General features: G+C 41.3%; 1 protein-coding gene and 1 non-coding gene across 2 annotated transcripts; both read right to left on the bottom strand.

The window, feature by feature from the left end:
• Nucleotides 1–1320: 1320 nt before the first annotated feature.
• On the bottom strand, nt 1321–1439 carry LOC138398450 (5S ribosomal RNA). The gene has a single exon (XR_011235948.1). It is a non-coding gene; the product is annotated as a 5S ribosomal RNA (ribosomal RNA).
• A 2416-nt stretch (nt 1440–3855) lies between these two features.
• On the bottom strand, nt 3856–23938 carry CCL28 (C-C motif chemokine ligand 28). Its single transcript, XM_069492663.1, has 3 exons — nt 23799–23938; nt 9421–9547; nt 3856–4108 (listed from the first exon to the last, which is right to left on the bottom strand). The coding sequence occupies exons 1-3, from the start codon at nt 23860–23862 to the stop codon at nt 3916–3918; spliced, it is 384 nt and encodes a 127-aa protein (XP_069348764.1). The 5' UTR covers nt 23863–23938; the 3' UTR covers nt 3856–3915.
• Between the last annotated feature and the right edge of the window lie 3738 nt (nt 23939–27676).

Raw genomic sequence — 27676 nt, forward strand, 5'->3', positions numbered from 1 at the left:
GAGGTTTTAAATGATATGTCCTTACTAGATCAGACACACAGACCAGCTTAGGGAGGTGTTCCATGGTTGGTTTGCACAGTTGCAGCTCTCCCTGAGTCACATACAGGCTTAGACACTATACCCTAAATGGCAGAGTCTTATTACTTATTACTTATTCCAAAGTAGTGTGACGTGGCTCAGAGCTTCTTGGACATCAGTAGACTGGCTTCGGCTGAGAGCAGCACTTAGATTTTCACAGTGGAGCCAGAAAAGCAGAAAGTTCCTTCCTTGCCTTTCGTACTTCATGAAGTAGTAACTAGTCCAAGGTTATTGTGATTGGATGAGATTGTCATGTGGGATAATGCAAATAAGAAATGATGTTGGTGTCTTTGAGAACTGGGAATTGGGGTGTGAGAGAAAGAGGTAAAATCGATAAAGTAGAGTAAAAAACTCTTGGCTGGGTGCAGTGGCTCATGCCTGTAATCCTAGCACTCTGGGAGGCCAAGGAGGGAGGATCGCTCAAGGTCAGGAGTTCGAGACCAGCCTGAGCAAGAGCGAGACCCCGTCTCTACTGAAAATGGAAAGAAATTAGCTGGACAACTAAAAATATATAGAAAAACAATTAGCGGGGCATGGTGGTACATGCCTGTAGTCCCAGCTACTCAGGAGGCTGAGGCAGGAGGATCGCTTAAACCCTAGAGTTTGAGGTTGCTGTGAGCTAGGCTGACACCACAGCACTCTAGCCCCGGGCAACAGAGCGAGACTCTGTCATTCATTCATACATACATACATACATAAATACATACATACATACTCTTAGTTCTCAGTTTGAATTTGGATTATGAGTGTAAACTCAATGTATTTTTCTTTAATAAGATTTTGTTTAGTTTTTCCATGGAAAATGCTGAGACATAGGTACAAACTCAATAGAAGTGAATTTCACTAGCATCTAGATTGTGGTCTCAACAAACTATTGTTGTTAAATGGTCCTAAGACTTACTGGAGACATAGGCTGACTTCAAGTCTGGGGCAGGAAATGTAGCTTCTTATACTAGGAAGTGTGGATGCTATGATATCAAACACTACCAGGGTCGTGTCAAAAGACACAGGAACCAGAATGAGTAGACTCCCATTTGCCAAACACAGGACAGTTTGATCACCAGTAAGTATAATAACTGCAAGATATTGAAACACATTAAATATGTTTAACTCCATGATTAAATCCATAATAATGCAAAAACAACTCAGGTCACTGTGGATAGTACTAGGAAACAAAGTGAAATGGTGACAACCAGGGCCCCTCCCCACCCCGCAGATGGGAGGGACAGAAAAAGAGGCAAACGCCTACAGCACCCGGTATTCCCAGGCGGTCTCCCATTCAAGTACTAACCAGGCCCGACCCTGCTTAGCTTCCGAGATCAGACGAGATCGGGCACGTTCAGGGTGGTATGGCCGTAGACGACAGTGGGTGTCCCTGGATGCCCCAAGAGGCCATGCTTGCTAAGCGTCCCTCCCTGCCCCGTCTGGCCCGCCGCCCTGGCACTTCGCTAGACCACCTGTCCTTATCGGGGGCAGGGGGAGACTGATGGGCGTGCTGGTGACGCGATCTCTTTCCTTCTCTCTCTCTCTCTCTCTCTCTCTCGCGCGCCCCCTCCCCAAACACACGAACGCACCACCGTCCCACACCCCAAGGAGCGAACCCACAGGCACGCACGCAGAAGAGACAGACTTCCAGGCGTGGGGGCAGAGAGCCAGAGCCGGAGAGTGAGCGAGAGAGGGCCCTCTCCCCCAGGCGAGGGTACGGTGTGGAGGGGCTTTGGGGCTGGGCCGGGACAAGGAGGCAGGGCCGTGGGGCTGGCCCTTCACCCGGAGGTCCTGAAGTCGTGCAGCCCCGTGTCTGGGGAGGCTTGTTCTGCCCCCATTCCCGTCGGGCCTGCATGCAGCAGCAACACCCGCGGGCCCCAGAGCTGGCTTTCCTGTTGCTTGCTCGGGTCGGGGTTGGGATAGGTTGGGATGGGTTGGGTGGCCTTTGGGTCTGTTGGGTTTGGGTGCGTGTCCTCCGCGCGTTCCTTGGTTTCCTGTTGCGTGTCCTCTCTGCCCGGGTGGCCTGCGCCTTGCTGTGTGCGTGGGCTGGTCTGTCTCTCGGACCCCCGGCGAGGAGCGTCCCCAGCGTGAGGCCGGGCCCGGGTGTGCAGTGGAGACGAAGTCCACGGTGGGCTGGGGGTCCGGGAGCCAAGGGGACGGTTTTCTGCCGTGGGCTGGCCCCGCGCCCAGTGTAGGGAATGTCCCGGTGTGCGGGAAGAGAGCCAGCACCTCCGTTAAATACTTTTTTAAAAAGGCTTGTCTCTACTACTTACTATGTGACCTTGGGGAAGTCATTTTATCTCTAAAAGCCTCAGGTTTCCTTATGCATAGAGTAGAAATATTAATACTACAAAGCTTGCAGGATTGTTGGTGAAAAGAAATAAATCATGTGCTAAATTAGTGTCAATGAGAGGTCTGAGACAAAGGCCAGTTTTAGTGGTATTTTAATCTACATCAGGCTCAGAACTTGTGTGTCCCATTATCACCTCCAAGTCATCCTTACACCATTGCCTGGGGCTAGCCAGCAGGGAGGCTGAGGAACCTGACACCTGGTAAACTGGCTCCTGCTCTCTGCTGGCTGTTTATAAAAATTGAGCTCTTACTATGTATCACAAAGCCTCTGGGGACAAAAAGGAAGCCAAAAGAGGCATGACACAATAGGGTTAGGGTTAGGGTTAGGTGTGTTTCCCACACAGCGTGTGGGAAAAGTGGGTTAGGAGTTAAAAGATGTTGACTCCTTATTCAGGCACAGTGTAAAATCACCCACACAAGAATGAACTCTGCACCCCTAACTAATGCTGCTCCAAGAATTGACTGGGAGTTAGAAGGTTCTAAGGAGCAAGGCAGACATTTTTTTCCCCCTAGCATCAGAATTTGTCAATCCAAACAACAGTAGCTACTCAAACTAGATGTTTTAAAGTGATATTCAGTTTAAACTTTTCTGTTTAGAAACTAAACTCTAATGTTCATGAACTCTAAGTGACACAATAAGAAGTATACAGATTCACATAGGAAATTCTTACCAAAAATGTTAAACCTGAACCTGATCATAAGAAAACAATCAGACAAACCCAGAATGTGAAACAGAGTCTAGCCTAGACTAGAAAGGGGGGAAAACAAAAGCAGGGAGATTTTCTTAGATTGAAAGATACTGAAGAAATATAATGATCGACTGACTGCAGTATGTCAACCGTGATTGCTTACTGGAGTGAAAAAACTATATAAAATGCTGTGAAAATAGTTGGGGGAATTTGAATATTGAATATGTATAAATATGGTAAAATTGTTAATATTTTAGGTATAAGACAATGTGATTTCATAGGAAAATGTGTTTATTCTTGGGGGATGCCAAGTTATAAACCAAAAAGAAATTAGGGGTAAAGTGTCATGATGTTTGCAACTTATTTATTTTCAAATGGTTTAGCAAAAAAGTTATATATGTATATAAAATATTTTATAGATACGCACACAAAAAGAAAAGACAGAGAGCAAATGCAGCAAAATATTAACAATGATTATTCTAGATGAGAGATATACAGGTGTTCATTGTGCCATTCTTTTAATTTCTCTATAGGGTTGGAAAACTTCATAATAAAAAAGTTGGAGAAATTGTATCTACATGCTCCTCTTAAAATATTATTTGAAGATAAGTAGTATCTTTCCATCTCACTTTTCAGTTAAGTGTATATTATGGGCTACGTTTTGCATACTATGCAATTGTTCATTTTTTAAAACCAATATTTTGTCTTGCCCTGTTGTCTGCCAATAAGGAAAATTCAGGTGATAAGTTTATAACAGACCATGGCCAAGTTCACTGGACAAATTGTCTTTATAGATTCATTTGTACACTCTCTAATGAGGAGTTTTATGCCCATATGTTTCATGTCTCCCCTGATGTGACCTGTTACTGTTCCTCTTGTCGTGGGGTTTCTTCTTGTGGCAAAGGTTGCCTTTTCCATTTTTCTTGGCTGCTTGCGCTTTCATCCATTGTTTAATAGTATGATTGTGTGGGCTGACACAGATTCTTCTGCGCTTCACATGAAGGCTGCCAAGGAGGGAAGAAAACAAATCACTGATAGAAAATACAAATAAATAACAACTCAGTGACTTATAGGCAGCTCCCGCTTTTGGACACTATATTCTTAGGGACTGAATCCTAAAACTGAGCACCACAAGTTTCAATCTTGACTTGACTTACTCTGCTGCTTGTGGGTCCTCAGACATCAGCAGAAAGTATTAAAAGGAGGAGGAGGCGGCAGAGGAGAAGGAATTGGATGACGAGGAAGGAGGGGAGAAACCATAATAAAAACCAAGTAACAACAACTCTCTTCTCTGATCCCAAGCTTCACCCAACAAAACTAATTCATCCTCACTGCCCATCTCAAACACATCCTTCCCCATGAGGTTTTTCTGGATCCTCTCAGCTAAACGTCCTTTTCTCTTCCCTTTGAGTCTCCATAGTGAGGGTCACCTGAGTCGCCATGGTGAGAGGTCACTCTTCAGGTACTTAGTTTACTCTCTTTTATTCGAGTACACTTGTCTCTCCTACTGGAGTTATGCTCCTTGAGGGAGGAATAGTCTAGAAATGTGTTGAAAAGGCCTTATTCATAGTACGAATTAAGCAACTCATTGTAGATACGAAGTGAAAATTGTTCAAAATAAGGACAGTCTCGTTTTGTTTTCAACAAAACAATGAACTAAAATACTCTAGGCATATGTTAACATTTTACTACAATATAAATCTATTCCAAAGCTCAGAATTTGCTTTCATTTTATTTTTCTATATGAAGTTTTCACACTGGGGTGGGAGAACCTTAGGGCAGCAGCCACAATTTCTGGTAACTGGAAGAATTTCTTTTTTCTTTTTTCTTTTTTTTCTTTTTTTTTTTTTTATTTTTTTATTTTTTTATTTTATTTTTTTTTTTGAGACAGAGTCTCACTCTGTTGCCCGGGCTAGAGTGAGTGCCGTGGCGTCAGCCTAGCTCACAGCAACCTCAAACTCCTGGGCTCAAGCGATCCTCCTGTCTCAGCCTCCCGAGTAGCTGGGACTACAGGCATGCACCACCATGCCCGGCTAATTTTTTCTATATATATTTTTAGCTGTCCATATAATTTCTTTCTATTTTTAGTAGAGATGGGGTCTCGCTCTTGCTCAGGCTGGTCTCGAACTCCTGAGCTCAAACGATCCGCCCACCTCGGCCTCCCAGAGAGCTAGGATTACAGGCGTGAGCCACCGCGCCCGGCCGGAAGAATTTCTTGTTACAAAAGATATTGTGACTTTTAATTCCCCATCAGGGGCCATTAGCTCTTATCAAATGTCACAAATTCTGCTAGCTCTACATATGCCATGTTTCTGTGTCCTGCACCGATAAATTGGAATCCCTAACCCTGTCATTCAGGGAATAAACAGGGAGATGAGAAGTAGGCTGCCATTTTTCCAGATAGCCTAAGTGGAATCATTACCAGAAAATGTGGGGACTCTGAAAGTGGGGGGGAAATGGGGAAAGGTGTAAATGAACTTTAGCATAAAGCCAGCATGTGGGGAATAGTAATTTGAAAGAAGTGGGGCATCTTAGTAAGAGGACAATACATTCCCTAAGTGTATTAGATTGAGAGGTCTTCAAAAGAAAAGCTAATTCTCCCTATGGCCTGTTGGTTTGCTATTATAGGAAAAAATTTGGCTGTAGCCCTGTTACAGAGGAAAAAACAAAAGCAAAAAAAAAAAAAACAAACTGGAGTTGAAGCTCCTAACCTTTCCAGAGAAGTAAAACTCTCTCCTCTCCTTGTGGTATCAGCAAGAACCTGAGCAGATAAAGATTTCAGTGACATGCAGATAAGCCCATCAGTTATATAAGAGAGAACCAGGACTCAACTGCATTATTAAAATAACGGTACTAGGGCCAAATAAGAGAACTGGATAGGGCAAATATAGGTAAAGGGTTCAAAGAGGTGAAGGGCCCTAGAAAAACAGGCAACAAGTACCATGTGGGACTCTTTTTGAGGTCTCAACCTCTCAATGTAATTCAAAAGAAAAAAAATCAGCTACCAGAACACAGTTCCCCAATCTGAGATGTTATGATGTTTTAGAATCTTAAAGTTTAAAAACTGTGTCAACCACTACTTATTCCCATGTGTATTCCATCAGGATAAAGAGAGATGGAGTAATGTTGGGAAAGGAGGTAGGGTAACCCATTTCACACTCCCTCCCCCACGCTCAACTCCATAGCATTCTGATGGGCACTAACCCCCACTCTTCCAATTGTGAATTTCTAGGTGGAGAGTTTTGACTCTAAGAAATCATGAGGGTAATCCTCTGATTTTTTTTTTTTTTTAACCCACAGGAGGGTAGCTGGAGACGATCCAATGGACCTAGAGGGGTGGCCCTGCCATAAACATTACACATTTAATTTCCCCTAAACTTTATTCCTTTACCCATTCCTCACAACTATATCTGAAAAACTACTCAAGCCTCCCAGATAACTTTATTTAAAAACCCCAAATTTTCTTCCCAACAGATAATGTCTGTATGATTCAAGAAAGCTCAGCCTTCTGACCAAGATAAACAACTTTTCATTGTCTTTATGTTTAAAAGCATCCAGAAGATCATTGGTGAAGTCCACCATAGAGGGGTTTAAACAAGAAAACTCTTGTTTCAGGCATCCAAAATTACAATGATGATTTATAGGATGTGAAACAAAGGACCAGTTTCTAGGCAGAAAAGGAAAAGAAACCTAGCGAGTTCACTGTAAGTTAATTTATATTGTTATTAATATGAATGCTACTTTGGAATTATATTTCCAATGCTAGTAATGTTTTCTGCATCTTAAATACTTTTCTCAAACCTTACAGTCTTTATACACAGTCAAGTTTAAGGGACTACATTTTGGATAAATAAAGACATGCTATGTAATAAAACAATTTGAAAAGGAGAGTCTTTATGTTGAACGTCAGAAAGCACAACAGAGAGGATCTGTAATTTATGGTTAAAAAATACTAGAGTCAAATTTAATTTGAGATCAGGTCGTAGCTCTGTATTTTTCAGCTTTCTTATCAGTACAGAGAGGTCAGTTTACAAAATTGTGTTCGAATAAAGTAAATATTTTTAGATTCAGGTGATTGGTTTCATAGTTCCTCTTTAATTAAAATTAAATTCTTTTTAAAATGAAGTCTCATGTTTTTTATTATATTTTCCCTTATCAAAATGAGACATCATTTCTGTTCTTATGCCTTTCCTATCTCTATCTCACACCTGCTCATCCCAAAGAAACTTTCTTGAAAATTCTGTTACCAATAGCATCTCCTGATAACTCCCAGAATCTGTCTTTTATCCTTATACACCCACAGAAACTTCCTATGGCTTTTTCTCCAAGTCTTCCTAGGAGACCCACCAGGGCCCTTACAAGCTCTCAAGCCTCCTTTAATCTGAGGTGACATATGCCAATGAGATGGAAGGAATTGAGAGAAGTTGAAAACTCTGTGTTTCTGAGAGCAGCCAGAGCAGCATCAGGCAGATTTAGTTCAGTTGTGTCCACCTGACACAGATATCTAGATGTTTCTAATTACCTGCGGCATTGTCTATTCATGAATTGTCTACGAATTTTCACTCTCCAACTATGACCAACAGGGTTCACTAAATAAAAGACTGGTACAATCCTGGCCAGACACATACTAAGGAAGTTGTTCAAAGAGGTTAGGAACTTGAAGCCCCCCTCAGAAGGCACCTCGTTAGTACATAGTCCCTGGATTGCCACAGTTATGCTGGTTCCCAGTGACTAAATCACCTGGATCCAGGTGGTGGCACAAACTGAGGGGTGCTGAGAGAGTTCTCAATCCTCTCCCTTCTCCCACATAGACCCTCACGCTTACTAAAAGTTTGGACCAAGAACTGTCACCTCCCCAACATCTGACCCTGAGTGTGGTTTTAAAACTTTATGAGATCTCAGATGCTTTTGAGAATCTCACAAAACCTATGGAATTTCTCCCCAGAAAAATGCTCATATCACAAAAATTTTAGGGAGTTCAGAGCTCCTGACCTGAAGAAATGGACATCTTATAAGCTCTTCCTCTACACATTTAAGAAAGCTTGTCTCGAAGAAGTGTTTCTCAATATTTAATGGCTAGATCCCTCTGAACGGGGAAAAAAACAATGTTCCTTAAATCCTGGAGATCATCTCATCCGAGATGATCTGCAGAACTCAGCTGAACAGAGTTTTCTAGGCAGGCAGAGCCTATTTTGTCTCTGCTGCATCCCCAGCACATAGACCAGTGCTTGGCCCATAATTGTTGATCCATAAATATTTGCTGAATTCATTGAATGAATAAGGAGGTTTATGAGTGACTTGGGAGTTCAGGCATAAGCGATGTGCTTATTTATAGACCAAAGAAAGGTGCACCAAATGGCTTGCTAGCATCACCTGGAGCCATAAGTGGTGTTCAAACCAGCTTGCATTGATACCTCCAATGCAATGGAGTTTGGAGAGAGCATTTTATGGTTAGTCCCACCATCCCTTTTGAATAACCTTGGAGGTGTATAGGATTCTGAATCGAGAGACCTAGGTTCACATTACCATTTCTGCCCTTCATTAGCTATATGACACCAGCTGAACTCTGCAATCTCAGACACAGCTTTCTCCTGTGTGTGATGGGGAGATAGTTTATGTCTTCCTCGCAGCAATGTTGCCAGAATCTAGATTTGCTAAATACCAATGCAGTTCAGATGTTGGAGCCTCTGCAGAGATGGTAAATACATATAAAGATAAACGTTTCAATAACCAAGCCAGGGTAGCAGTATGGCTGGGAGGGGGAGGGTTCACCATGAGCCAATACCCTAGAATCAAAAGCAGAGAAAGGCATTTGTGATTGTATTGCAGATAACACTTGTGACGGGTACAGAACATTTCCACACTTGTTTTGGAACTTTATAATACACTCCTGATGAATTCAGAGAGTAAAAATGACAGCAACCCATAGACTTGCCTGGAAAAAGTTACCGTTTAAGCCATGAAATATGAGTCACTTTCTGTTTTGGGTTTTGTTTTTTTCACTCAGAATCTCCCTGGTTTTGCTTAGGAAAGTCGTGAACACTTTCTGGTGGCTGAGGGCATGCAGCCCTAACCACAGCACAGCAGTGGTGGGAGTTAGACAGCTGGCATGGGGCCCAGGACATCCCTACACAGAGAAATTGTGTATTTATTCCAGGGAGCCTGGAGCCCAAAGGACAGGATATTTACCCTCCCTTCCTTGCTTGGATGATTATTTGTATGTTGTGTATCAAGTAAAGCCTTTCCAACCTATTGTTCTTTGGCCAGGGAAATAATATCTGTGTAGGCTTAGACCTCCCTGCCGAAGAGCACTCACATGACAGCAGCCAAGTCACAGTCCCCATCAGCTCTCTGGATGCGACATAAATTCACTCTTTCCAGCAGCCTTCTGGAAATATGATGTGAAACCTCAGTGCAACAGCTGGAGGCAATGGGAAGTATGGCTAAACAAAGAAAAGAAAGGAAATGTTATTATAAATCTTACAGTTTATACAACACTGGCATGGTTCTCATTTTAAAGATTTCAGCAAAACAGAATGTTAATCCACTCCAGCAAGGGGCAGACACTTACGGAGGGCTTTGGGAATACAGAGCTGTGGCAGGACATGACCTTTTGGAACTTAAAATGTGTCTGTGAGAGATAAAATGTAAATTTAGGCAAAGACACAAAACAAGTGAGAGAGATTAAAAAAAAAAAAAAGCTGCAGATAGTGATGCTAGTTGGGTTGCAGACTGATCAAAGATGAAAGGAGTGAGGCCAACAGAGTGTCCCTTGCAGTCTGGAAGAAAGCAATCACATGGGCCTCTGCAGCAGGTTTGAAAGTTTCCCTACAGGAAAGGACTTGGCTGGATCAAGAATTTGGATGGTGAAGAAAAATGGAGAACACTTGTCCAGACTCAGGGAAGTGCCTGACACATTTAGCGCATAGAGAAAAAATAGAGAAAAATAGGACACTTTGACTGGGAGGTAATGGGAGACATGGTTCAAAAGACAGACTGAGATCACACCACTGAAGCCTTGAATGTTGTTCTAAGGAGCTTTAGCTTTTATGAAATAGGGACCATTAAAGATTTGAGATAGAAGGGTTTTAGAAAAATTCATCTTGCAGTAACAAGCAAGATGGATTAAAGTGGGGAGTGATTGAGACAGAAAGTCAAGTTAAGGATGAGTTTATGTTAAGGAGATAAAGGCAAAACAAATATAAAAGAAAATCTAATCTCCATACGAAAACATGTACATGCAAATTCCTACATGACACGAGGACACAGTATTCTACCATGCTTCCCATTCCACCAAGTGGGTGCTGAATTAAAAAAAAAATGAAATTACAGTTAAGTGTGGCTGCAGGTGGCAGCCTCATAAGAACAGGCAGAAGTTAGCCCTTAAATCAAGGGTTAAAAGAAATTGTTAGGCCGGGTGCAGTGGCTCACACGTGTAATCCTAGCACTCTGGGAGGCCGAGGTGGGAGGATCGCTCAAGGTCAGGAGTTCGAGACCAGCCTGAGCAAGAGCCAGACCCCTGTCTCTACTAAAAATGGAAAGAAATTAGCTGGACAACTAAAAATATATAGAAAAACAATTAGCGGGGCATGGTGGTGCATGCCTGTAGTCCCAGCTACTCGGGAGGCTGAGGCAGGAGGATCACTTGAGCCCAGGAGTTTGAGGTTGCTGTGAGCTAGGCTGTCACCACGGCACTCTAGCCTGGGCAACAGAGCGAGACCTTGTCTCAAAAAAAAAAAAAAAAAAAAAAAAGAAAAAGAAAAGAAAAGAAATTGTTAGCCCCTTTACAGTAGAAGTACCTGCCCTTGGGCTAGGAGAAGATCTCTGTATCCATGCCTTGACCACATGGAAACATCAGGCCTATTCACAGCTTTGGAAAAGAAAAGGGGCTGAATATGAAATCGAAACTATCAGCCGGGCGCGGTGGCTCACGCCTGTAATCCTAGCACTCTGGGAGGCCGAGGTGGGCGGATCGTTTGAGCTCAGGAGTTCGAGACCAGCCTGAGCAAGAGCGAGACCCCATCTCTACTAAAAATAGAAAGAAATTATATGGAAAGCTAAAAATATATATAGAAAAAATTAGCCGGGCATGGTGGTGCATGCCTGTAGTCCCAGCCACTTGGGAGGCTGAGACAGGAGGATTGCTTGTCCAGGAGTTTGAGGTTGCTGTGAGCTAGGCTGACGCCACGGCACTCACTCTAGCCTGGGCAACAGAGTGAGACTCTGTCTCAAAAAACAAAACAAACAAACAAAAAAAACCAACACAACTTCATAATAATAATAATAATAAAAAAGAAATTGAAACTATCTATTGACTCACCAGATCTCTGGGCATCAAAACTTTTTATTCATTCATTCATTTACTTATTCATTCAATTATTCAACAAATATTTATTGAGCTGTTAAAATGTTTCAGGTACAATGCTAGTCACTGGGGGATACAAAAAATAAAAAATAATATGTCCCTTTCCTCAAGGGGCTGTAGTAGAGGAGACAAATTTGGAACTAAATGCTCAGAATACAACTCTATTGGCTCACCATAATTGTACTTCTGGAATTCTGACCTTCAAAAAGACTCACACAAGTCACAAGAATAGGTTCACAGCTGTTGACTATAGCAAAACATTACAGACCATCTAAATGTCTACCAAAATATGTTTAACCTGGCAAAATTTTTATCACCAATGGTGCAGGAGGTGCTGGGCTGAGCGCACAGGGAATTAGGCAACGAAGAATGTAAACGCGATGGTTTGGACTAGGCATGGCAAGGTTCTGTTAGATAACATCACCCCCTAGCGGTTCTTTTGTGCATCCTCCTAACTGTCAGAATATTTCTAGTTTGAAAGAATGATCAGCCACTCCCCTTGATTTCAATTATGACTCCAGAAGTTTTATAGAGGTGAGATTTCATGGTGTCAATTAAGCTGAAAAAGAGGATTATGTGACATTTCCTCAGAAGTTCCATAGTTTTCATTCAAATGACACTTTTACTTGGTTGTGGAGGCTAAAGCCTACCAGCAAAGACCACCCTGGTGCTACCACTGCGTGAGGCCAGGAATATCATGGGAAATAACCTGCTTTTGTTCCAGAATTGGAGTTTACACACAAACACAGACCTGTCTGATGGAGTAGGGGTACTCCCAGAGGGAAATATGTGAAAATTATTGCAAATAAGAGAGAAGACTTGCAGATTGGCATTGAGAAAGCAGCAGAGTCCAGAGGTATAAAGGAGCAAGGATCTGAAGTGTATTGCAAAGCTTTACCTGATCTACCGCCAACTCCTTCCCTAACCCCCCTAGAGGTACCCATTTGCTTTGGGAAGGACATGGCCCAATAGATCCACCTAGGAATTACCTTTGAAAAGTGATGAGATCAGCAGATGCATTTCCCTGCTGGCCTAAGAAGCAGGCAGTAAGGTCAGTCCTCTGGAAGAAGTGGGCGATTACCAGTGGGTATGGAGTGGACCCAGAGCAGCTGCCCAGCTGAGGCACCATAAAGCTACAGGTAGGGGCTCCGGTTATGAGAGAGAGACCAGTCTCCCTACCATATCAGATCACCTTCCCCTAGCCTCTTAGAGGGAAAGGACCCTTCTCTAGGACCCACAATTTGAGAATTATCAAGAACATTTGTATTGGAGAATCTCAGAAAACTCTGCAATTACTGCCAGGCAAGAAGATGGGGACTCAGACCGTAATTTCTATTCACTGGTAGTGAAGCTGAGACCATAGGGGTTCCATGGGTAGCACCTGATGTATGTTTTCAGTGAACTGAAATCAGGATTTGAATCATATTTGAATTGGTTTGCTCTGACATTTTTGAGATTGTATCAACCTTTGCTCCATTAAAAAGGATGACTTGCCTCTGAATAGTAAAATAAAGTAGGCGGAAAATATTTCTAACATAAGGCAGAATGTGTCGTGGACTATGTAATAAATAGAATTAGTGTTTGGAACACTGAGAGGTAGAAGATATAAATTATAACAGAGACTCAGGTACTTCTTTATCAAAGAGGTGACATTGGAGCTGAAGACTTGAAAAATGGATAGAATTTGAATAGGACAGCAAACGTAGAGGAGATGGTGGATGTAAAAATACAAATATAGAAAAAGACAGATTTATGCAAATTTGATTGGAACACAGAATTTACAAGTGCAAGCTGGAGGAGGACGACATAAAAAGTATTTTGAGACCAGATGACCTTATATTTTATACCAATAACACAAGTTCAGTAACCTTTCTATGGAAACTTTTAAAATCAACGTATGTTAAAGCTTGAGACCCCAGTAAAAAAAAAATAAAATCAACATATGTTAATTCACCTAAACTAAGACTTTTCTGTGGAAATGGAGATGTGAATAGGTAAATGATGACTTTACTACTCTTCTTTTCTTGGGAAATACTTAAACACAGAGAAAAGTACCAAGAATAATAAAAACACCTAGATATCCATCACACAATTTTTACTAATTTTAATCCTTTTTCATGTTTGCTTTCAGTCTTATTTTTAAGTAATCTGTTTCCAATACTTTACTGTTGTTATAAGCAAGGCTGCAATGAACATCCTAATGATAATGAGACAACATTTATTGAGTGCTTACTTGTGCCAGGCACAAATGTAACTGCCATATGTGAATTAATTCATTTAATCCTCACCACAACTACATGCAGAAGGAACTATATTAATCTCCATTTTACAGATGGGTAACCAATGTACAGAAAACTTACATAACTTTCCCGAGATCAAAGGACCAAGAAATGGTGGGGCTGGGATTTGAAGCAGACATTCTGGCACTTTTTTAAATCTCTAACTATACTTGCTCTTCTATATGCCTCCTTGGGGCTTGTGTGAGAATTTCTCTAGGGTAGGAGTTCTCAAACTTTAATGTGCATCAGAATCAAACCCCTCCTCAACCTTAGGTTTTTGATTCAGTAGGTCTGGGTGAGGCTGAACATTTGCATACCTAATAACTTCCTAGGTGATGCTGATAATGCTAGTCCTGGAACACACTTAGAGAACTACTGCTCGAGGAAAATAGACTCATACGTGGAACTATTAGGTTGTAGGATGTATTTATCTTTGACTGTATCTGATACTGGCAAGTTGCTCTACAGAATAATTATACCCATTTACACTCATACCTGTGGTGGATGAGAGTTCCATTTCTGCACATCCTCAACAACATTTTATAATGTCACTTTAAAATTTTGCCAATCTGATGGGGTTGAAATGGAATCTCAATGTGGCTTAATTTGTGTCTCCCTCTTGGTGAGCTATTGATCATTCAAATTTGCTCTTTGAATTGCCAAATCCTCTTTTGCTAGGTTTTTTTCCACAGGTTTTTTCCTTATTTATTTATAAAAATTCATGCTTATAAATCCGTTAATGCTTACTCCATAATATATTGATTTCTCTTCTCTGTATTAGTACAGAATGGACTTTTGCTGGCAGGATTGTTCTTTCCCTAACAGAACCACCCTGTCTCACTGATGTGTACACACTCTAAATCTCCAAGTTTACACATACACATGGTTCCGTTCCTGGGCTTTCTCTTCTGTTCCATGCTTTATTTGTTGATCAATTCCACACTGTCTCAATTAAGGTACTTTTTAATAAATCCTGATACATGATACAGCAAGTCCTCAAAACTATTCTTCAAAATTTTCTTGGCTGTTCTTGGCCTTTTACCCTTCAAATAAATTTTAGCATCAGCTTGTTTAGTTCTACAAAAGTTTTTGAAATTGTGATTGGAATTGCAATAAATTTATAACTAACATCTGAAAAATATTGTTTTCCCATCCAAAAGCATGGAATTATCTCTCTTGCTACTCAGATTTTTTTTTTTTTTGTCCTTCAAGACCTTTATGAAGAAAATGGTGAAATAATGTATGTCTTAGATCTACTTTTAGGTATCTTACAGGTCTTGTTGCATTGTGAATGGGATTTTAAAAAAGTACTTTTTATAATTAGTTAATTTTGATGTATAAGAATGTTATTGATTATTTTATGTTGATTTATCCAGCAACCTTGCTTGACATTTTTAGTTGTAATAATTTGTAGTAGATACTCTTTGGTTTCTAGGTAAATAAACATTTTTATCTCTTTCTTCTCAATTCCTGATTGGGAAATAAATACTTTTCTTTTTAAATCTGTTATTAATACTTTGCTAAATGTCTAAAACAGTGCCTAACCCATTGTAAGATCAATACATAATTTTTTAATTACTATGATGGATTAATCTACTTTCTTCCTTGCCCTCCTGGGATAAACTATACTTTGTCATAACATATTAATTTTCATATGATCTTTTATTTGATTTGTTATTTAGATTTTTGAATCTCTGTTCATAGTCTATACCTTTGCATGTTTTGGGTATTAAGGTTATATTAATCTCAACAATACATTGGGTAGCTTTCTCTGTTTTTCTGTTCTTTGAAAGAGTTTGTATACGATAAGGATTTTCTGTTACTCCAATTTTTGGTAAACCTTTAAAACTATCTCGGCCTGGTGTCTGAGGGAAAGATATTTACATTGGATTTAATTTCTTAGATTTTTAAATTTAATTTAAATATGAAATTTAAATATAAAAATTGAGTCTATTTTGATATATGGATTTTCTTTCTTCTTTTTAATTTTATGATTATTATTTTGGGGGTATTGCTTATCTTTTTTGTTTTTTAAAGACAGGGTCTTGCTTTGCTGCCCAGGCTGGGGTGCAGTGGCACGATCATGGCTCACTACAACCTCGATATATTTGATATTTGATATATTCGTTTTCTAAGAAGTTGTCCATTTTCTACACAATTTCTACTTTGTCACAGTTTCATAGCATTATCTTACTGTCTGCAGTTATGAGTCTTGTTTTAATTCTTATATAGCGTTTGAAGATGGGGTTCCTGTGGAAAATAACAGTTTAAAAGTTTTGATCTAAGCACTAAGTAAATATGTTTATAATCTTACAAATATAATTTGCTTAGAAACCAAAAAATGCATTCAACTCATGAGCTGAAGAGGAAATCACAAAATATTTACTTTGGAAAACGGTAGTACTATTTATTATAATGTATAGGATACAGTTAAATGTATCCTTAAAGGCACTTATTCAAAACACACACACACATACACAAAAAGTGTGTTCAACTCAAAAACCCGGAAAAGGAAAATTAGAGGAAACAAAAAAAGAGAAAAGCACGACGTTGTGGCGCTTTGCGGCTGTGGCGCTTTACGGCTGTCGCGCTACCCGTGCCTATGGTCGTGGCGGCCGTGGAGCGAGAAAGGCTAGGAGTGGAAAACCAGGTGCGCGAACCGCAGCCGAAGGCCGTGCTCAAGGAAGAGAACGAAGAGCGCAGAGCGGCAGCAACAACGAACGAGTGGCTCTCGGCGTTTACCTGGGCGACATCCCGCTGCCCTTCCTGTCTTTGCGCGGGCCAACCTGCTTGGTGCCACTGGCGAGGTGGTGCGATTTTTTTTCTCAGCGGGTGGACTGTTCATGTGGCCCAGGAGAGGCCCCGTGCAAAGTCGCGGCCCAAGTATTACAAGGACTCCACGAAGGGTAGAGTGGAGTCCCAGGACCAGCCTGTGACGGCCGGGCTGCCCCCACGCCCACAAGCGTCAGACCTCGGGAAGCCGCAGGCACCCGCCCACCGGCATCCAGGGGTCAGGCTTCCGAGGCAAGGGTGACCGGCTGGGGTCGCCCTGGACCAGGCCTGGCCTCCCGCGGCTGCCCCTCACGGAGTTAGCAGGAAAAAATTGTGTTGTGCACTTGTTCCTTGAAATCAGTCATTTTTTTTTTTTTGGTTGTTTTTGTTTGTTTGTTTTTTTGATCTAACAGTTTTTGATGCCGATATGTTAAAATCTCCCAGTGTTATTGGGACTGTGTCAGGTTCCTGTGATAATGTATCACTTTGAGTTATGTTTTCAGATGCCCACAAGTGCCCTCTTAGTCCACAGCCAGAATTAGAGTGAAGTATGAATCTCAGGTGCAGAATTTTAAGGCGTGCCTCAAAAAAATCTCTAATCAAGAGAAGATTTGAATGCAAAAACGCAAAAAAAAAAAAAAATAAAAATCTATGATTAATAAAATACTACAATTTTAAATAAAAACAGAATCTGACGCTGCGTTTGTGCGACTTGCTCATCTCACTTGCTTCACCGGACACGTGGCCCTGAGTACAGCTTTTTGGTGAAGTGACCTTTTTTCTCTTTCGGTAAAATTCCTCTATCATAGCTTTTTGCTTATATCATATTTTTCTGATTAATATTGCTACATTAACCTTCTTTTGGCTAATATTTGTTACACTTATTTTTGCATCTTTTTTGCTTTAATACTTTTTCATTGCCTTTTTATCTTTTGCTTGGAAAGATAAGTTTTCTACTGAAAATTTAGGCTGGGTTAGGTCAGGGAAGAGCTCCCTTGGGAAAACGTCTACAATATCGAACACAAGGAGACATGTTTCTTCTTGGGACGATTCCTGTGATAATACCTCATACAAATGTTTTTGATTTTGAATTATTTGAAGAAATGTATTATTTTACTAAAGATAGTGATTGCCATATCAGTAAAATTCTAGAAGCATTTATTGGGTGCCTACCTTGTATCAAAATATACAAGAATTAGTAAGTCATATAACCTGCCTTCCAGATGCTTACAATTAGCAGCCATTTTTCTAATGTCTCACTTGACCTCCGTCCTGCATTCGACAGTTAACCATTCCTTCTTTGAAAATTTTGGTATCCGTGGTTTCCGAGTCTCTCCTAATGCTAATACTGAGAAATTACTCTCTCTGCCTCTTGAATGCCTCCTCCTTTGCTCTCTCCTCAGTAGTTAGCATTTTCAAAGTTCTGTCCCTAACCTACTGCACTCTCCACATCTGTTTTAAATTATTTCCACCCATATTAGTAACTTCAAAATATCCACATTTGATGTCTACCCAAATATTCTGACATATATCCAACTGCTGTTGAACATGTACTTGGATATCCCATAGGCACTCCTAACTCAACAAATTCCCAACTGAAAACATCATCTCCTGCCACTTTAAATCTACTCTTTTCCTTTTCTCCTCTCATTTATTATTTAATCACCATGTACTATTATCCAAGCCATAAACCCATGTGTTATTCCATTTTCCTCCTGTACTTCCCGCAACCAGTCACAAATTCCTGTAAATTTTATTTCCTTAACACTTCTCAGGTCTGTTTCCTCTCATCCCTGTTATCACTCCTAGTTCAGGACCTCATTAGTTGGTTTCTGGACTACTGAGTCTCTCAGTTGTCTCCTTCCTTCTAATTTTGTCCTTTCCCCATTTGAATCTGTAATACCCTGTGCTTTCCTATATCTTAGTGTATAACATACGAAATTAAGACGCTGTATGACTGACTGTAAGCTCCCACAGGGCATCTTTGTACCCGTACTACATAGCACAATGACTGGCATTAATGTTAAATAAGTATTTCTTGAACTGAACTAAGCTTTGAAATAGTCTTACATTAATGTTTCATCTTATTTTATTATTATTTTTATTTTTTAAAAACACTTCTAAGGCTTATAATGTCATTGAAATATTGCAAAGATGTGGAAACAACCCTAGTGACCATCAATACATGAGTGGATTAATAAAATGTGGTATATGTATACCATGGAATACTACTCAACTACAAAAAACAATGGTGATCTAGCACGTCTTATATTATCCTGGATAGACATTGAACCCATCTTTCGAAGTGAGGTATCATAAGGATGGAAAAACATGTACTCGCCATCAAATTGGTACTGATGAACACTAAAGTGTTCACATGGTAGTAATACTCACTGGGTCCCGGTGAGGGGGAAATAAACCCACAAATAATGGAAGCGGAGCACACTGTATGGGGGAGGGACACGCTCGTAACCCTGGCTTTGGTGGGGCAAATGCATTACATGTAACCAAAATGTTTGTACCCCCATGATATCCTGGAAAAAAAAATATATTTTTTTGCCTTTTTTTTTTTTTTTTGGAATAAGATTCTCAGTTTTTGGTCAAAGTCTTCTGTACCAAATTACCTAAAATTACACCGTGCTTTTCAGAAGCAACATCCTTCCACATTCAAGTAATTAGGGTCAACTCAATATGATAAATCATTTGTCCATTATATTTAATATTTTCAAGATGTCATTAGTATCTGATTGAAAGCATTACTATTTGTCTTATTGTTTGTCATATTATTTCTGTTGATTCTGTTGGTTTTGAGTTGTCATTATTGTTCCCAGTATTAAATTCCAGTATTAAGTGGATGAATGATTTGCCAGGAATGTCAACCCTTGTTTTGGTTGTGGCTGTGATCCAATTTTGGCCACTGGAGGGCACTAAAGATTTCCTAGTGCTCAAGATGTGCAACATTGAAGCACTACATATGAAATTTATGTTATACAAATTAGATTCTGGGTTTTAAGGAAAGGGTCCTACTATTTTAGAAAGGTGAATCAGCTTCCTCTCTTACTTGACTGTATTGTACAGGATCTTGCTACTCAAAAGTGTGGTTCCCAGGGCTGCAGCAATGGCATCACCTAGGAGCTTATTAGAAATGGTACTGTATATAGAACACAGCAAAATAGAAACAGACCAAAGAAAGGTACATGCCATTGGAGAAAGGATTTGCAGGATAAAGATAAAAATGACATGAAAGAGTCACTCACCTGCTGGCAGTGTCTCAAGACTATGAATCACAACAAAGTGACTAATCAACAATAATCAACATTAAGTTAGGGTATACATTAAAATAACTAAAAGAGTGGAACTGGTATGTTCCTAACATAAAGAAATGATAGTAAGTGCTCGAGGTATTGGATACTCCAATTAACCCTGACTTGATTAATACACATTGTATGCCTGTATTAAGACATCACATGTACCCTATGAATATGTGCAACTATTATATACTCTTAATTATTAAAATTTTTAAATTAAAAAAAGACTGAATGCAATTTAAGAACGGCAATACTTAAACATAATGTTAAGGATATGTTTGCTTAGGAACACATCTCTATTCTGGTGGACCTCAGACCTTAATGTAGCCACATCACCCTGTGGATGCCTACAAAGGTGCCCATTGTTGACACTGATTAGGCAGAAAGGAATCACCAACCCATGATATATGAACGTGCTATGTCCAAATAAAGTCCTCCCAGATATTTTTTGGAACACTGGATAATGTTTAGGGAAATGGAGAGTGGATGGGGATTTCTCTTTATCTTACTGTAAGGACATCTGGTTATTAGTATTTCCCACAGCATAGATACTAGAGTGGACAGGGGGTAGTCTTGAAGAGGTTTGGATAACTTTGTGCCATAGAGACGTCCCAAGAGGCCTTATGGCACGGTACTTAAACATGTGGAGAGAGACTACCAGGTTTAAGTCCTGGCTCTGCCATTTACTAGCTGGCCTTGAGTGAGTTACTTAATTCTCTGTCTCAATTCCTTTATCTGTAATATGAGAATGGTACTAGCACCTGCCTCATAGGGTTGTTGTAAAGATTGAATGAATTCATACATTTAAGTGCTTAGAACAGGAGTGGTAAATAATAAGCACTCGATAAATGGAAACAAAAAAGACATCCAGAGGCCAATCTGCAGCACATACCTGACCCATAGTAGGTATCCTGGTGTCCATTAAGTGTTTGTGGAATATGCATCTTGTCTATTTCTCCTCAGCTTCAAACTCACCCTTAATTGCCTGTTCTATTAAATTGAGATGAGCTGTTTCATTTTTTTTTTTTTTTCCCTTGGCCAGTTAGCACAATGTTAAACTTTGTCTATAGTCTCTGGACAGACATTGCAGGGAAAAGAGAGCTATCCTTTCTGGCTCCGGTGTGCTCTCTGCAGGCTCCTGCAGGCTCCTGCAGGCCCAGCTTCTGCAGCGCTGGGCTTCCAGTTTCTGTAGTGCACAGCAGCCAGCAGCACCCCTGCAGGCAGTTGGTAGCGGAGTATTTCCCTCCACTGAGATACCTCCCCATGAAGAACTTCCCCCTACGAACTCGACAGTGTTCTGCCAATACACACCAAGGGACTTTTCTGCCATTCAGTGAACCAATGGCAGTGCATTCTCCAACAAAGTCTGGATCTTGGCTAGGCAGGGTCAGGGTGTGAACCCTGTTCCTTGAGTGCTCTATTTTAATCACAGGAATATCTGCTACTCCTACATTTTTTAGACTTCTCTTTCTTTCTTTCTAGCCTATCTCTTGTTATCATCAATAATTTGTTGTATTAAACTGTCCCTGTTTTAATTGCCTGGTTTCCGTCTCTTGATAGGACCCTGATTAATAATGAATGAATAAGTGAAACGTTAACAATCCCAACTGTTCTGAGCAGTTTATATGTTGTCTATAAGATGAATGATGCAGATTTTTAAGAAATGACTATTTGTGTTGAACAGATATACTGTTCAGATATACTGTTATCAATGATTAATCAAGTGAAAAAAATCTGCTGGGCACAAGTGGTTTTCATATACAGTAAAAACAGCCAGCCCCACAAAGCTGTAGTCTAGATTGTGGATTTATCTATTCTGGCTCAGGGCCACTGAAACAGGATGATGGACATGTTTATGGACTCAGTATTGAGTTCTGGGAGCCAGCAGCCATGTCAGCAGATGTGGAATGTGCCCTACCTTTGGAGAGAATCCAAGGCTTTTAATCATGGATAAAGTCACCTGCTTCCTGATGTATGCAGAACACTTTGGGAATGCCAATTGTTGAGCCATCACATCAACATAGCCACTTAAGACATCATTAAGATAATGGAACAGTTTTCTGCTTGAAATAACAAAATGTATCTCCCCAAATCCCAAATTGGGACAGGCCATTTCCCCATCCCCTCCCCCATCCTGCAACAATTGCCAAGGCCACCTGTTCCCTTCTCTGCACTGCTGAGCATTCCCACCTTCCAGCCTCCCCATTTGGTCTTCCACCCCTCCCTGGAGCCGGAATCACTCAGTGCCTCCTACAGGGCACCTGGCACACACGGACACCTGAATGGAAGTTTGCTAAGGAGAGCAGTGATGTTGCCCCTCTCAGTTCTACAACTGTTCTCAGGCCTACCCTCATGTATTTTCACCCGACATCACTTATTTTTAAATGCCAGAAGATTGGAGCTTTTCAGACAAACTGCTTTAGGTAAAGCTTCAAGACTAAACCAACAGGCTACTGCTGCATCTCTCAGCTCCCTTTCTTTAATCACCACCGGCAGTACCTTTTCAGATACCTCTGCATTTTGCTGTCTCACCTTCTCTACCAGGACTCAGTTCCATGTGAAGTTTTATCCCGGATATGGCAAAGCCTCCTATGACCCTCTTCCCCTTCCGCCTACCCTTCCCTGCCTCCTTTCCAATAGGCAGGCAGAAGTGGCCGCTGCTGCTGTGGGACAGCTGGAAATAGGGCAGGAAGCTGGAAGAGAGGCACACCTTTATTTCAAAGCTTTATATAAAAAAATCGAGGTGGAGTTGCCAAAATAAGGGGTTAAACCCTTAGCAGTTAGACCTTTGAGAAGCAGTAAAAGTGAGTTCTAAAATGTCAGTGGTGAATTTTTCTAAAAAAATGTTACAGAAACATATAAAATTACAAACTTTGGTCTTTATCTTGACAAGACAGATAGAAGTTAAAAGATTATCCAGAGGTTTTCCTTTATTTATATAAGCCAGTATATTGGTACACTATACAAACAAATGCCTCCAGGAACCAGACAGTTAATGCAATACAGCAAACTTCAGAGGCGAAAGAGAGAAGCTCATCTGCTTCAGCCAGTTCTTGCCAGTGTACATGGCACCATTGCTGCCAGATCTGATTTTTCAAGAGATGCTTTGATATCCAGTTTGTGTGTGTGTATGTATGAGTATGTACATGTGAAGTCTGTTGGTTTTAAATTGTTGGCTCAATTTTTAAAAAGCAGACCAAACAAAACTTATGTCCCACCTCTGCTCTGGAGTTAGAGAATTTGTTCAGGGTGAAGGTTAAGAAAAGATGACAATGGAAAAGAGTCATCAGTCAAGTGTTAAGTACTTGCATTTAGGGTTTCCTAAATACAGTAGCGAGTGCTACCGTAGAATAGATCCTCTCCAGTCCATATGCAGTCACAATCTCCATATACATGCCAGTAACTCACAATGTAAATTCTCTTCGGTATAATTTGTGTGGTTTAATCTTCATCCTGCTTCCCTTTTTGAAGATCAGACTGAAGTTTCGATTTTCAGTAGCCACCGAGCTGACTTTGCTCAGGAAATTTGCAGTTACTTAACTAAAACCCAGCTGGTCAAGTCTGTCTTTTCCTCCAGGAACGTGCACACTGAGTTCAGATAGTTTTGCAGGTTGGGGTGAGGGTGGAGACAAGACGAATAATAGGGCTTTATCCAACCTCTAGCTTGGGATTTTCTAAGATGCGGTCATCAGAAAATGAAACAAAGCTCAAGGTTACACCTGTGCTCAAATTTGCACCTCATCCTCCAGGTGGCAGATTACTAACATTCCTGTTAAAATGAAGTTTCTTCCTGAAATTTCTTGGAGATCTAGTATTAAAACCTATGCTGTTCTCCTGTAGATAATCAGAAATCAATCGGAAATTCCTACCTGAAGAGATAGAGATTCCTGCCCCCTCTCACTCCTTCCAGCACCAATTTAGGAGGCACCCCCTTCCACTGGAGGCCTACGTGGCCAGCGCCCCAACTCACCTTCCGAGGTGTGTAGGGCCACACAGACAGCCAAGGCCACGACAGTGAGTCCTGTCTGCTGCATTTCTGCCTACCCCGCTGCCTCTGACAGCACCGCAGGTGAAGCTGTACAATCAGGAAACAGAGGCTAAAGGTGTTCTTGGGTGCAGAGAAAGAGCGTGGAGGAAAAGTAAGCCAGGTAGCCCCGCCCTGGGAAGGGCTCAGTGTATCATTTCTCATGTTTCTTTCCTTAAGACCAGGCTCTGGCCTGACTTGTCAAGCTCCCAACTTGTGTTCACATTGCCTGTGCGTCAGGGGACGTAGGTGGTGATCTGGCAGCTGGCAAGGTCGTTGTGAGTTGGAGGTGTGTATCAGAATAATTTGGGAATCATTAAAAAAAATCAATCTGCATGAATCTTCTCCCTTGCCGCCAACCTATAAGCCAGAATTCTGGGGTAGGGGACCAGTCATTTGAATTTTATAAAGGCACCAGTGGGGTGCAGTGGCTCATGCCTATAATCCTAGCACTTTGGGAGGCCAAAGTGGGAGGACCACTTGAGCCCCGGGAGCTGGAGACCAGCCTGAGCAATACAGCAAGACCCCCTCTCTACAGAAAATAGGAAAATTAGTCAGGCATGGTGGCGGGCTCCTGTAGTCCCAGCTACTGGGGAGGCTGAGGCAGGAGGATTGTTTGAGCCCAGGAGTTTGAGATTGCAGCGATCTATGATGATGCCACTACGCTCTAGCCTGGGCAACAGAGCGAGATCCTGTCTCCAAAAAAATTAAAGTTCCATAGGTGATTCAGATGAACACTTCTGGTGAGAACCTCTGCATAAAGGAATCAGAGTTTTATTTTTTTTATTTATTTATTTTTTTTATTTTATTTTTTTTTTTGAGACAGAGTCTCACTCTGTTGCCCAGGCTAGAGTGAGTGCCGTGGCGTCAGCCTAGCTCACAGCAACCTCAAACTCCTGAGCTCAAGGGATCCTCCTGTCTCAGCCTCCCGAGTAGCTGGGACTACAGGCATGCACCACCATGCCCGGCTAATTTTTTCTATGTATATTTTTAGCTGTCCATATAATTTCTTTCTATTTTTAGTAGAGATGGGGGTCTCGCTCTTGCTTAGGCTGGTCTCGAACTCCTGAGCTCAAACGATCCGCCCACCTCGGCCTCCCAGAGTGCTAGGATTACAGGCGTGAGCCACCGCGCCCGGCCGAATCAGAGTTTTAAAGTAGCTTATGGAAACCATGAGTTTCTGGGGACAAGGGTGACAAGTCATAAAAAAATTATCATCTGTGTGGAAAGATACGGAAAAATTTGACCCCACTCTGGTCTTGGTTCACAGCCAAATTGTTTCCAGTGAAAGCTTTTTAGTTTATTTAGGAAAAAGGTAAGACAGGAAGAGGGGCAATGCCTTGTAGAAAAGAGCATCAGAGCAGGCGTGAGGAGGCGTGAGCTCCAGTACAGCTTTGCTGCCAATTAGCTTTGTGAATGAAACCACTGGGTAGGGTGCAGATCACTGCATTCTAATCCTGCCTCTTCTACTAACTAGCTGTATAACCTCTGAAAACGTACTTAAGCTTTCTGTAAATAACGAGTCAGACTGGATGACCTCCAAAGTTGTGCCACGCTTCCTCTAGAACTGTGCTGCCCTGTGCGGTAGCCGCATGTCCAAATTCAGATGTACTATGGACATAAAATAAACACTGGATTTCAAAGAAAAATAACATATTTTGCTAATCATTTTTATATTGATTACACAGTAATATTTTGGACATACTGGGTGAAATAAATTATTGAAACTAATTTCACCTATTTCAGTTTACATTTTTAAATTAGTACTATAGTTTGAATGTTTTTGTCCCCTCCAAAACTCATGTTGAAACTTAATCCCCAGTGCAGTAGTGTTGGGAGACTGGGCCTAGTGTTTAGGTCCTGATGGCTTCACTGTTGTGAATAGATGAATGTTGCTATAAAAAGGGCTTGTGGGAGTGGGTTGGGTCTCTTCTGCTTTTCTGCCAGGTGAGGACACAATGCTTCTTCTCTCCAAAAGATGCAGCAATGAGGTGTCATCTTGGAACCAGAGACCAAACTTTCTGGTTCCTTGATCTTGGACTTTCCAGCCCCTAGAACTGTGAGAGAATAAATTTCTGTTTTTTATAAATTACCCAGTCTCAGGTACTCTGTTATAGCAGCACAAAACAGACTGAGACAAGTATATGTGTAATTTAAACTCAGAATATTTTAAATTACTACATCACATATTTGCTTGGGTGTTGCTGCTTTAGGTCAAGAGCCTGGGGTCTGAATTGTCCCCAGCTGTGAAGTCGTGGTGTTTAACCAAGCTCCAATTCACTATCAAGAACTAGGGCTATAATAAAATGAGGAATGGGGGATTTGAAGGGCAATGGGCTAGCAAAGATGGTGACCTCCAAAATGAGAAGACCCAGTCATCCAGAGCAGCAAGTCCAGCCTCTGCCACTAATCAAAGGGACCTTGCTACAGGTCTTAGTAAAAGACCACAGAGAACCTGTGAAGGTGACTGTCAAAGACCTGTGAAATTGTGGGCACCAGCCATAACCACAGCAGCCTCTCTGGATGAAAGCAGAATGTTCTGAAGGCAAAAGTCAGAGAAGCTGCACAAAAATTATAGTCTGAAACAGTCATGAAGATTTGCAAAAACAACACATGTGTTTAAACATTCACCAGCCTGCCAAGTGCCTGAAATTCCCACTCTTAAGAGTCCCTCCTGAGGATGACTTTCCTACAGTAGAAAATAGCTTCTGTTCAGATGAAATGGACAGTGACTACTGGGTAATAGGAGTGATTTTTAATCCAACAGGGCAAAATTTATGCAGAATTATTAGGGCACTGACAAGGAAGGCTGGGCTCAATTTGGATGAGCCTGCCACTAGACAGGAACTGTGTACTCAACTCATGTACCTCTTACTTGCTTCTGTGTTTGATGAGCTAGCTTCTCTTTCACTGTGCACATGTTTCTTCTGCCAGGAAATGCTACCATAGCCCTGTGTAGGCCTGGAATCCAGGGACTTGGAGAGCAAAGGTGCGCTCCTCCTACTTCACGCTCTTTCCTGGGGGCACTGGAATGGGATGGTGGGTTGGGTTGTGGTGACTGGAAGACGGCTGGTATAACATGTAGAACCAAAAACATTAAAGCACTTGTGAAATTACCACCATCGGAATCACAGCCTTGGGGTAGGGTGTTATGTCACTCTGGTGCTAAAAAGCAAAACAGACATTCACAAGCGGGAACCCATAAACCACTGAAAAACCCTATGTCACATTATTTTGTACTAAGACATGAATGAGAAGAACTCTGGGTAGATCTGTTTTGATTGGGGTGAGGGATTTTCGTCCTGAGAGAGCATAGTGCAAGTTATAATTATGGGGTATGTGTGTCTGTGCCTGAGAGGGGTGCTCACTAGGCACACAGGGACCACCATAAACCAAGAAGGAGCCCCAAAGGGGTGGATTAGGAGAAATAACTTTGATTATTTAAATATTTTTATCTGGGGTTGAGGATTCTACAAAACCAAATGAGAAGGAGATTGGGACATGTGTGCCATTAGGACCCAGGGCATAGCTGGAGGGCAGAACCATAGAACGAAACAGTTGACAACCTAAAACTATGCCTGGCTTTATGCTTTCTGTTATGAAATGTCCCTGGCTAAGAATATCTGGATGCAACCTTTTAGGAAAAAAAAATTGTTTTCTTTACCAGGAAGAACCAAATAGTTTTTACTTTTTAAAAAGAAGCAAAGGATTCTTTAAGGCACAGCTCCAGTGTCACTCTGTGTGTCTCCCTGTCACCTATCCCTGCTTCCCCACCCTCTGCTGTGTGATCCTCTGCTCTCACAACCTTCCAGGCTGGGCCTTGA

This window comes from Eulemur rufifrons, chromosome 17 (genome assembly GCF_041146395.1).
Source record: "Eulemur rufifrons isolate Redbay chromosome 17, OSU_ERuf_1, whole genome shotgun sequence".
In the NCBI taxonomy this organism is placed as follows: domain Eukaryota; kingdom Metazoa; phylum Chordata; class Mammalia; order Primates; family Lemuridae; genus Eulemur; species Eulemur rufifrons.